This window comes from Aedes aegypti, chromosome 2 (assembly GCF_002204515.2).
Source record: "Aedes aegypti strain LVP_AGWG chromosome 2, AaegL5.0 Primary Assembly, whole genome shotgun sequence".
Lineage (NCBI taxonomy): Eukaryota > Metazoa > Arthropoda > Insecta > Diptera > Culicidae > Aedes > Aedes aegypti.
In genome coordinates, this window is record NC_035108.1 from 322,205,060 (window position 1) to 322,217,608 (window position 12,549).

A 12,549-nucleotide genomic window follows, 5' to 3' on the forward strand; every position below is an offset into this window, starting at 1 on the left:
ACAAAAAGGGCGTAGTCGGGACTCACTCATTCGAGTGCGAAAACTGCCCTGTGGTTTCGCCAACATCTTTGCAACGTTGAAAATTTTTTCAACGCAACGTGTTACTTTGATTTTATTGATGAATTATCGAGTTCTATTCAAAAGACGCGCGAAAACAGAAAAAAAGTACTCATCCGACAAAAAATGTATTTTGAGTTTTAAATTGAAAATAAGTTTATTTGGCAACGCTATATTTTAAGAAATATTTTTTTAAAGACTCATTAAACCTTTCCCTTCAAATACGCTGGAGATCATTTTTCTCTCTCTAATAGTTTCGAAAATAAAAAATTAGGAAAGTAAATCATTAGATTTTGTCTAATTCGCTATCACGGGGGTGGTCTCATGGGCCGAGGGGTGCATTATGGAAAGTTCCCGTAAAGACAAGCGCCCATCTTATGTCATATTTATCAGATTTGTAATACAAATTTGACATTTTGCTATCAAAAACAAGTTCTCGAGACAAATTTTTTAATAGGGCCTATAGCAACATTAGAGTAAAGTGGGGCAAAAGTTCGAGTGGGGTAAGAGTTTCTTTTTGAGATTTCTAGCTCAATTCAAAACAAATCTTATAAATGTCATGTTGGTTCGAATGTTATTCAAGTAAGAGACTTTCACTCCAAATATCATAAAAATCGATTGAGATTTGGAAAAGTTATGGCGATTTGTTGTTTTTCAACGTGAATATTATAATTTTTGGTCAAACTTTCGTTGCATGGAACCAACTGAAGATAAAATCTTTTCCAATATTTTATGTAAGGACGTTTGTAGGCCTATCATAAGGTTGCTTTGAGGTGTATTAGTTTTTGCATAATTGCTTGAAAACAATTTTTGGCTCATAGTGGAGCAAAAGTTCGAATCAGCGGGGCAAAAGTTCGACCCATGTATAAAATCACGGAAAAATTTGCAAATTGCCTAAAATCCACATATTATCTTCAAATTTAGTTAAATTTGTCTGACCGTGTGAAAATTGTCACCAAAGTTTTACATTTCCTCTTTGTTTTGCGAAAAACTGCTATTTTTGAGTATATTACAATTAACCCGGTTTTGAGCAATTTTTTGATGAAAATTTAGTGTGTATTTTTCGATAAACTTAATTTTACGGCTGGTGTAAAGTATGCCTGGCATAAAAGGATCGAAATTTTGTGTTTTAGCCAGCGAACTTTTGCCCCACACTAGATTCGAACTCTTGCCCCACCGGTGGGGCAAAAGTTCGAATAAGACAATCAATTTTGAAACTGTTTTAACTAAAAATGGGTAAATATTTTGACACAAGTTTGTTCAGCAAAATTATAGCCAATATGTTGAAGGTTCACTGTATGGTATTTGTTTTGTTTTATCTGCTTTTGTTTTCCTGGGAACTTTGATTATACCACTAAGGTCGAACTTTTGCCCCACCTTACTCTATGTGTTTTGATATTTATGTTCTACATAAGCCACTTATACGATTAACGTTGAAAAAAAAACATTAAATTATTAGAACAAAGATGGTAATGAGGATTTGAACTATGTTGCAAAGTTCAATTATCTCCTGTAATAACTTTTAGCTGTTAGTAGAAGATAATTGTTGAAAATTTTGAAAGAAAAAATCGAAATCCCTAAATAAAGAAGTGCAAATTTGTGCAGCAAATTTCTTCACAATCCTTCAATGCACATTCTTCAATACTCTTGGGAGCGTTTGACAACTTTGGACAAAAAGGCATGGTAATATGGTAGAATGGGGCCCAGATAGCCGTAGCGGTAAACGCGCAGCTATTCAGCATGACTAAGCTGAGGGTCGTGGGTTCGAATCCCACCGGTCGAGGATCTTTTCGGGTTGGAAATTTTCTCGACTTCCCAGGGCATAGAGTATCTTCGTACCTGCCACACGATATACACATGCAAAAATGGTCATTGGCATAGTAAGCTTTCAGTTAATAACTTTGGAAGTTCTCATAAGAACACTAAGCTGAGAAGCAGGCTCTGTCCCAGTGGGGACGTAACGCCAGAAGGAAGGAATGGTAGAAAATTGTAAGCGGCGTCTTACCGTTTTGACTCATATTCCGAACACTTAAGGCCAACAGTGGCTTCAAATGCATCTGATTGATATAAATTGGCTGATATTAGTGTCAATTTGAGTTCCTTAACAAAGTCTAACTGTTAGCTGTTAGGTGTACCAACAATAATGTTGGTTTAATTAGTTTTAGTTTTTACGTAAAAGTATGGAACAAAATTTTGATTCGAATGCCGAACACTGCGTTTTTTCTGTCTCATATTCCGAACACCTTGATTCAAATTCCGAACAGCACGAATAAATCGTATTAAGCTAAGAATGCTGTTCCGCTCAAGAAAAGTAAAAATTTATGCCCAGGAAATGGTCAAGAAATTTCGTACAGTGAGGTCCATTTGAATTGACATTTCTTTTCAACTGCGTACTGCGATCAAAGAAAAATGCTTTCCTTGAGCATTTCTTGCAAAAAATTTCACACGCATCGAGATAGGCGATTACTTTTCTGTTCAAGTGCATACTTCGCTTTAAAATGAATAATTTAGGAAATAAATTTATGTGAGCTAGTTCTACTGGTCACAAACTACAGAACCATCACTACTCCCGCGGTATAAATTATATTGGAGACGTTAAAATTGAATTTCCATTTCCTTGTTATATAATGACATATTTCAGCGAAACATTTCAACCAAATCGTCATACAAAAACCGAGTGTTTGGCATATGAGTCTGTAGTCTGTATTTCAGAGTTGAATCAGCAATAGACTGGCCCTTAAACAAAAAAGTTGTAAAATTCAACGGGGCACCCCCTAGATATGTGCCTTAGGGTAAGAAAAAAGCTCTCTCAAAATTTCAACTCATTTGGTTGCTCCCCCAGCTGGCGCAATTCAATTCAAAGTTTGTATGGGATATTCGTTTCAAATATATTGAAAATTGACCCTATGTCACTGTTTCGTCTCGTACACTAGTTAACCGCGTTCAATTGAGCCCAGAATGACAAATTCACTAGTTGATACGCTAATGAACATTGTTGCCGAAGGTTGTATCTGGATTTAAGCTCATTTTCATTAAGCTTTCAGTTGTTGAAAGTTAGGCTTAGATCAGCACTCCCGTACAATCACACATGTGCATGCACCTTGTGCCGCAGCTCGTCCAGCGTCATAGGTGGCTATGATGCGCTTGGTGGCTACCACCCAGCTAAGTTGAAGGAATTCTATGCAATATTGCAAATCTACTTCAGATAGTTAAAACACAAACTTTCTAAATTTTAATCACGATACAACCTTCTACAATATTGTTTGCTATAGTATCAAGTAGTGTTTTTGACATTCTGGGTTCAATTGAACGCGATCAACAATTTTCCTGACTCAAACAGGAGATGATGTGCTGTTTCCTATATGTTGGAGCTGAAAATCCCATATTAACTTCAATTCAATTGCGCCAGCTCATGGAACGACCAAATGAGCTGAAACTTTCAGAAAGTCTTCCTCTAACCCTAAGGAATAATCCTGGTGAGTGCCCCGTGGAATTATACAACTTTATTTTTCTCCCATACTAAAGTGGGCCAGTCTAATCAGCAATGCAAGTGTGAAAATTTGTGACAGCATTGCACAGCCTACCTGATTGACAGAAACTGAGTTGCTACAACGCATTGATGCTTATGAGGATGCCCGCTTGAATGTCCATTGAAATTTCTCAAAAAATCAAAATTCAGCGGCATCTTTCGTTATTTACAGAAAAAAAGTTGCAGGCAAATCGTTGTAAAACTCGATTTTTTCAGTACTTGTCGTATTTATCCAACTCGGTGAGCCTCGTTGGATAAATGTACGATTCGGTCTGAAAAAATCATCATTTCATCATTTGCATAAATAACTATTTTCTTTATAAAATCCTCGCATTTAACTAAACTGAAGAACGATTTTTATTTCATATTATTTTTAGCTTTTTCTATAATCTTTCGATCAGTGTACAAAGATCTGTGTGAAATATTATTATTAAGCAGTACATTTCATTCAACCTATACTTTGTATTTGAACAGAATCCTCATTTTTTTCAAAAATTTTTAAATTGACATATTGTTTGAATGAAACTACTATAGATCTTGCTCTGATATTCCGGGAATATCTTATTAGAAGTTTTTACAATGGAATTATATACATGAAAAACCTATCAGAACAAGCATTTTTTTTCGATTATTAACCACCTTCGCCACCCATCGTCCATAGCCCGATTGGCATGAAAATTGAGATTTGGTTAAAATGGATGATGGTCAATTTTTTTAAATATTCAAAGGAAATTTGCTATTTCATTTGATATTGCCTTTTTTAGAGTTCAAGAAACATACTATACTATTTGTTTTTTTGTCGTTCTCATATGAATCATTTATGGTTATTAGTTTTACTCATTTTATAACGTTGTTCTTTGTGAATTATGTAGCTTTGAATAATAGTTTGAAGAGTCTAGATTTTTCCCAACTTTGTTCAGCTTATTATCAAAGTGAATTCCATGTAAAATAAGCTTCCGAAAACTTCACATAAAGCCTGTCCTCACCAGGAGCAACTTTTTTAATAAGTCAAACACTTCCCCCTTCATATGCTGACAATATGGTGCACTTGCCACGTGCACTGACTGTCATATGGACGAAACTTTGGTTCATTTCGCTGCCAACTTTTAACATACTCCCTGGCTCAATATGCTCGAGCAAAGAGGGAAAAAAATCCTGTGATGATGACAAAGCTTCGAAGCGACACTCTTATTTTACGTGGTGTTATCCAAAGTTTGTCGAAGAAGAAGACGCTCGTCTATCTTGCACTTTTTTTCTGCTTCCTAGCGCTGGTAACGACTAAACTCTCACAAGACCACCTGACTTTTTTATGGATTAGAGCCCTGTGAGGAAAAAGAATCACTTTCCAAACTATTCGATGAAGACTTTTCGTTGTGTCTTTTGAAAAGCGAAAAAAAAAACAGTTCCACAGGAAATTGCCACCTCCCAACCTGACGACTCCCAACGGGAGTCCAGAAAGGAAGTTGATCACAAACTGTCCCATCATTCCGGAAACAAGCGAATCGGTGAAAAAGCGAAAAAAAAATCGGAAGCAGAACTCACCTGTCGTAGTTTGGCCATCGCATCGGCTGTGATGAAATCTCCTTTCTGGAATTTAGTCACGAAGCACATCACCTGGTACTGGCTCTGGCCGCGTTCTTCCTCGCCCAAGACCAGGGCTTTCAGCACTTGCACTTCCTGGAAAACGGTAGAGAGAGTGGGAAAAAGAGCTATGATAAGTGAACATGAGATACGAGGAATGCTTTTCTGGATTCATGAAGTTCTGGAAAAGGGAAGAATGTCTCTAAATTTGCCTTTGCTCCGATCGGCAAGTGAGCAAATTGTCGAGAATGGGAGGGATTGATGGTAACTATTTGAGTGAGGTGTTAGAGGATAAGTCATATGTTCTGAATTCCAATAATAAAAGTGGTTTTTTCTTACGAGCAGGTTAAATCAACTCACCTGTAAAAATACTGAACTGCTACGGCAAATGAAATGATTTATGTTGTTAACAGAATGTTAATAAAAGCTTAATTTTGTTTATTTAGTATAATGATAATATGGATGATAATATTGTCTCACACAGAATACCTATATATAAGAAATGAATGTAATATTTAGAATGATACAATTAAAAAAAATCAAAAAATAATAATAATAGAGTGGTAAAATGTTCGATTGTTTACCGACATTTCACTTTTTTTTTAACGACAGGTCCGTTACAACCGAAATTTAGAGATTTAAAGTTTGTAGAAAACAAATAAAATGCAAAATTCGTTGAATCTGTGGATTGGATTGAAGAAAACATTAAATAAGTTCCTGGAGTCTGGAAATAAAAATCGTAAGAATCTGAAGAGAAATAGACGGAAACATGTCAAGAAAAAAAAATCAGTGCACATCGTACCTTCGTGCTGTGCGTATACGAATTCTCTCTGCTCTTGGAAGTTTTTTAAAAACTACCTAAAGCAATAATACAGTACTTTTCAGTGCTACAAAAACAGTACTTTTCAGTGCTAAAATTAAAAACGGTACTTTTCACTGCTACTAAAACAGTACTTTTCAGTACTATTTTTCTACTATTGATCCCTTTACGATCCTTGTTTGGACCCGTGCCTTCGATTTTTCGTTGGACCCGTTGGCGAAAGCTAGCGGTGGTAATTCATCTTGGACACCTTCTTGGAAAAAAAACCTCTCGAAGGTCACGTCTTCTTTCGTTTATTAATTATACATGGTATCAACAACAAACAAAAGGAAGGGTGAATCTCTTAATTCACAACTTCCTTCCAAAAAAGTGGGATTCAGAACTGTCACTAAACATGGCAAGAATGGAAGAAAGGACGTTTCTTCGGAATGCGAACTTTCTTCCAAGGGTGAAATGAATAATGTGGATAATTGTATCGAAATGTGCAATCAGTTCGATGCTTTAGACAAATTTTCCGAACACCAAATCGAAGCAGCCTCTAGCCCAGGCTCTTTGATTCAAGTGAGGAAGCAAAGAGTGCCGCCTATCGTGGTCAGTTGTTCCGAATTTGGGGGATTTCGGTAGGAGATCTTGAACTCCATTAGGGGAATCAACCCGACCAGAACCACATAACAAAATTTTAACACATTCCCATCAGCAGCGGTTAAAAGTAACAGAAGTTGATAAAATTCTGTTATCAATATGGCTCTGTTCTCAACTTGTTATATTTTTAGTAACACATCAATAACAACATTTGTTATATTTGTGACATCGCATTTGTAAGTTTGTTGCAAATAACATCCGATGTCATAAACAGTAACTAGTTTGAAATAATTTTGTTATTTTCTAACATCCTTGCAACATATTCTGTTATAGTTTTGGTATAATTGTAACAGGATTTGTTATATTTAGTTTAATTTGGTGCAAATTTTGTTAAAATTTTTGTTATTTTAACTACTAACGGTACATGTTTTATAACAACTGGTGATATGAAAAAATCATATCAGGGGAACACATTCTGTTTTAATCGTCTTTCTTCCATCTGGTCGGGAAGGTTTCCTTCCAAATCGCAAAGAAAGGAGACTGTCGCGTTTTGCCGGAAACTCTAAAAGATCGCGAACTTCTTCTCAAACATCTTGAAGAGAAGAAGCACAAATTTTTTACTTATGACGACAAAACTGAACGTTTGTTCAAAGTCGTCTTGAAAGGTCTCTCAAGTGACTATAAGTCACCTGGAGAGATCGAAAACGGAATTAATGATTTACTTGGATTATCCCCAGTCCAAGTAATCGTTATGAAAAAGAGAACCCAATCTGGCATTGTTCGGAAAGGGCTTTCTCAAGAATATTATTTAGTTCACTTTAACAAAGAAGAACTAAATAATATTAAAGCTTTAGAAAAAGCAAAACTTATGTTCGATGTCCGTGTGACGTGGGAACATTTCCAGAAACCTGGAGGAAATTACCAGAACCCCACTCAGTGCCGTCGGTGCCAAAAGTGGGGTCATGGTACAGAAAATTGTCGCATGGATGCTAAATGCATGATTTGCGGAGGTTTTTCTCACGCTAAGGACGCCTGTCCAGTGAAGGAAGATACCACCAAGTTCATATGTTCAAATTGCGGGAACAATCATTAGTCCAATTTTTGGGATTGTCCTTCGCGAAGGAGAGTCATTGAGGCTCGTGCCAGGCAGATGAAAGATAATATCCGTTACGATAACGGTCGTTTCCGGAATTTGCCTGATAGAGTATCGAACAATGCTCATTTTTCAGTTAACGATCGCTTAATCATGAATCATACCCATCAGGAAGATCATAATCATGCTCATTTACAAACTTTTTTTATTCCGTCGGGTAGCCGTTCGAATCTTTCAATTTCGAATGTATCTACAAACGGAAAATCCTTTGCCGATATCGTAGCAGGTAATATGAATTCCTCCCCTATTCGTACTATGAGTACCCATTCTACTTGTTTCAAATCAAATGGAAAAAACATTACCGCCACAGGTAACTCCTACTCCGCTTCTTCGTCTACCGAAAATTCTAATGGGAAATCATCAGATAATGTACCCACTTCAAGTGATATGTCTGCCTCTGATTTTAATTTTCTAACTGAACAATTAAATCTAATGATTGATGCAATGTTCAAAGCCACCACTATGACTGAAGCAGTCCCAGTAGGTGTAAAATTTACGAATCAAATTGTTATTGGATTACGTTTTTCTAATGGATCCAAATAGTAATTTAAATATTTTAAATTGGAATGCTCGTTCTCTGAATGGTAAAGAGGACGAGCTGTTTAATTTTCTTACAGTTAATAACGTGCATATAGCAGTTATTACTGAAACGTATTTGAAACCTGAATCTAAACTCAAAAGAGATCCTAACTTTTTTGTTTATCGTAATGATCGACTTGATGGGGCATGTGGGGGAGTTGCAATCATCATTTATAGGCGTATAAAACATCAACTGTTTTCGTCATTTGAAACTAAAGTTTTTGAAACTTTAGGTGTTTCTGTTGAAACACAACTTGGTAAATATACTTTCATAGCTGCCTACTAGCCTTTTCAATGCTCTGGACAGCAAGTCAATTTGCTTCAAACTGACTTGCGAAAATTGACTCGCAATAAGTCAATTTTTTTGTCATTGGTGACTTTAATGCCAAACATCGGTCATGGAATAATTCTCAAAGTAATTCCAACGGCAGAATTTTATTTGATGAGTGCTCTTCATGTTTTCCTCGTCTAGAAATCAATTTACGATTGACTTGGTCTTAACTGACTCTAGTCATCTTTGTAGCCAATAAGTTACTCATGCTTATTCTGATTCTGATCATGTCCCTGTTACATTTCAAATATTCCATGAAGCGATTCTCAATCCTATCAGCTCCACTTTCAATTATTTTCGAGCCAACTGGGTTAAATATATAAAACGTATATTGACTCTAATCTAGATGTTAACATTTCATTACAAACTAAACTTGATATTGACAATGGTCTTGAAACTTAACAAATTCCATTGTTCAAGCCAGGAGCATTGCAATTCCAAAATGTGAAAATTTGAATCCGTGATTACAGACGATGATCTTAAACTCTTGATCCGTCTTTAAAACGTGAGAAGAAGGCAATTTCAACGTACTCGCGATCCAGCTTTAAAAAATTATACGGCAGAATTTGCAGAAAGAAATATTTTTTTTTTACAATTAAGTAACACAAATTTTGAAAATAAGATTTTTCAATTGGACCCTGACTCAAAGCTTTTTTGTAAATTGTCCAATATTTTGAAAAAAAAACCTCAGAAGCCAAGTCCACCATTGAAAGAGGAAAACAAGTTATTACTAACTAATTGCGAAAAAGCTCAAAAACTTGCTATGCAGTTTGAAAGCGCACACAATTTTAATTTAGGACTTACTAGTCCAATTGAAAATGAAGTTACTCAGGACTTCGAAAATATTCTAAATCAAGAGAACGTTTTCCAAAAAATGCCTGGGAGACTGATTTGGAAGAAGTGAGAACTATTATTAAAAAAAATAAAAAATATGAAAGCTCCTGGCTATGATGGAAATTTGTACATCCTCATCAGAACACTTTCAGAAAGTAGCTTATCATTTTTAGTTGATATATTTAACAAATGTTTTCAATTAGCATATTTTTCTGACAAATGGAAAAATGCTAAGGTTGTTCCAATTTGCGCTAGTTACACTACTACATTCAATTACCTAATTTGCCTTCTTAACATAATGTGCGGAAGTATTGTTTTAGCTTCGCTTTGGACCAAGTTAAGTCGATTGAATTGTAATGTTTATTATAAGTAGTCATCATTTGGTTCATTGGCCCAAATTTTGCGAAATTAGTACGGTGATAATTGATTGCAAATTGTTCACGATGGCGTAAACGTCTGGATGGTACATAAAAGTTTAATTTAGATAATAATTCTGGTGAATCAACTTTATGGGATACAATATCGTTTATAAATGAAATCATTGCATATTCACGACGCTCTCTTAGTGTTTGAATATCAACCAACATACATCTAGCTTTGTAAGATGGTAACGGAAATTCTGTCCAACCTAATTTGCGAAGAGCATATAATAAAAATTGTTTTGCACCGACTCTATCCTTTTATCATGTACTGTTGAAAAAGGTGACCAAATTATGCTGCAATATTAAAGTATTGATCTAACATGGGCAATAAACATTTTTTTTATTGTGTATGGATAATTGAAGTTATAAGCGAAGCGTTTAATGAAGCCTAACATATTATTAGCTTTGTTTATCATTTATTATTTATTATTGTTTTTCTTAATTCATGTGACATAAGTCTCAATGAATGTTACTGTACTAATTTAAACTAATCTAGGTCTCATCAAATCTAAAATTTTTCGTCTGAACACTGTTGACGACATTCCAAAATCAAATAGGTACGCTACATCGTTGAATGCTCTCATTACGGAAGACAATGGTTCGTTGTACCCGAAAAGCGAACGGTGGAACTGTGGAGCAAGCATCCTTTCCAGACTCCTGCGTTGAATCCTGTTTGGAGCTTCCAGAGCTAGCTTGGCTAGGAGATTTGGACAGTCTATCTCTCCGTTCAATACCTTGGCGGCTGTAACAGCTTGTTGGGTGATTCGACGTTGTTCAAGGGTTTCCAACCCAAGCAGACCCGCCTCTTTCGGGAAAAAAAAACGCCGCCTGGAGGAGACGGAGTGCGAGGAGATGGAACAGCTGTGTCGGTCTTAAGAAACGCGTAAGTTCTATCAGAAGCTCAACGCATCCCGCAACGGCTTCGTGCCGCGAGCCGAGATGTGCAGGGATAAGGATGGGAGCATTCTGACGGACGAGCGTGAGGTGATCGAAAGGTGGAATCAGTACTTCGACGAGCACCTGAATGGCACTGAGAGCACAGGCAATGAAGGACGGGACAACGGAGGAAATGCCTTCGTCAGTACTGCGGAAGATGGACACCAACCAGCCCCCACTTTGGGGGAGGTTAAGAATGCCATTCATTAGCTCAAGAACAATAAAGCTGCTGGTAAGGATGGTATCGGAGCTGAACTCATAAAGATGGGTCCGGAGAGGCTGGCCATTTGTCTGCACCGACTGATAGGCACAATCTGGGAAACAGAACCAGATAATATGCCCCATCTACAAGAAAGGCGACAAGTTAGATTGTGAGACCTTCGAGCGATCACCATTCTAAATGCGACCTACAAAGTATTATCCCAGATCATCTTCCGTCGTCTGCCACCTGTAGTAAACGAGTTCGTGGGAAGTTATCAAGCCGGCTTCGTTGACGGCCGTTCAACTACGGACCAGATCTTTACTGTACGGCAAATCCTCCAAAAATGTCGTGAATACCAGGTTCCAACGCATCACCTTTTCATCGATTTCGAGGCGGCATACGACAGTATCGACCGCGTAGAGCTATGGAAAATCATGGACGAGAACAGTTTTCCCGGGAAGCTCACGAGACTAATAAGAGCGACGATGGAAGGTGTGCAAAATTGTGTGAAGGTTTCAGGCGAATACTCCAGTTCGTTTGGATCCCACCGGGGACTATGACAAGGTGATGGACTTTCGTGACTGTTGTTCAATATTGCGCTAGAAGGTGTTATGCGGAGAGCCGGGCTTAACAGCCGGGGTACGATTTTTACGAGATCCAGTCAATTTGTTTGCTTCGCGGATGATATGGACATCGTCGGCCGAACATTTGAAAAGCTGGCAGACCTGTACACCCGCCTGAAACGCGAGGCAGCGACAGTTGGACTGGTGGTGAATGCGGCCAAGACAAAGTACATGCTAGCTGGTGGGGCCGAGCGCGACAGGGCTCGCCTATGTAGCAGTGTTACGATAGACGAAGATACTTTCGAGGTGGTCGACGAGTTCGTCTACCTCGGATCCTTGCTGACGGCTGACAGTAACGTTAGCCGTGAAATACGGAGGCTGATCCACTGATGATGCAGTGGAAGTCGGGCCTACTATGGCCTCGACAAGAAGCTACGATCAAAAAAGATTCACGCCCGCACCAAATGTACTATGTACAAAACGCTCATAAGGTCGGTAGTCCTCTACGGGCATGAAACGTGGACTAATAAAAAAAAAACCTGCAAGCACTTGGGGTCTTCGAACATCGGGTGCTTAGGACGATCTTCGGCAGTGTGCAGGAGAACGGTGTGTGGCGGCGAAGGATGAACCACGAGCTCGCCCAACTCTACGGCGAACCCAGTATCCAGAAGGTAGCCAAAGCTGGAAGGATACGATGGAATGGGCACGTTGCAAGAATTCCGGACAGCAACCCTGCAAAGATAGTGTTCGCTTCGGATCCGGTTGGTACAAGAAGGCGTGGAGCGCAGCGAGCTAGGTGGGCGGATCAAGTGCGTATCGATTTGGCGAGCGTGGGGCAGATCCGAAGAGATGAAGAGATGCGGCCACGAACCGAGTATTGTGGCGTGAAATTATTGATTCAGTGTTATCTGTGTAGATGTTAACTAAATTAATGAATAAAGTTGCTACAATTCATTAACA

At 37.9% G+C, this 12,549-nt stretch overlaps 1 protein-coding gene across 1 annotated transcript in view; it reads right to left on the reverse strand.

Moving 5' to 3' along the window:
• The window catches only part of LOC5564147 (out at first protein), a 323,500-nt gene that overhangs the window by 74,843 nt on the left and 236,108 nt on the right, over window positions 1-12,549 (reverse strand). Inside the window, exon 3 of the mRNA XM_021845821.1 lies at window positions 5,129-5,263. Coding sequence (XP_021701513.1) covers window positions 5,129-5,263 — 135 coding nt within the window. The remainder of the gene's footprint in view (window positions 1-5,128; window positions 5,264-12,549) is intronic.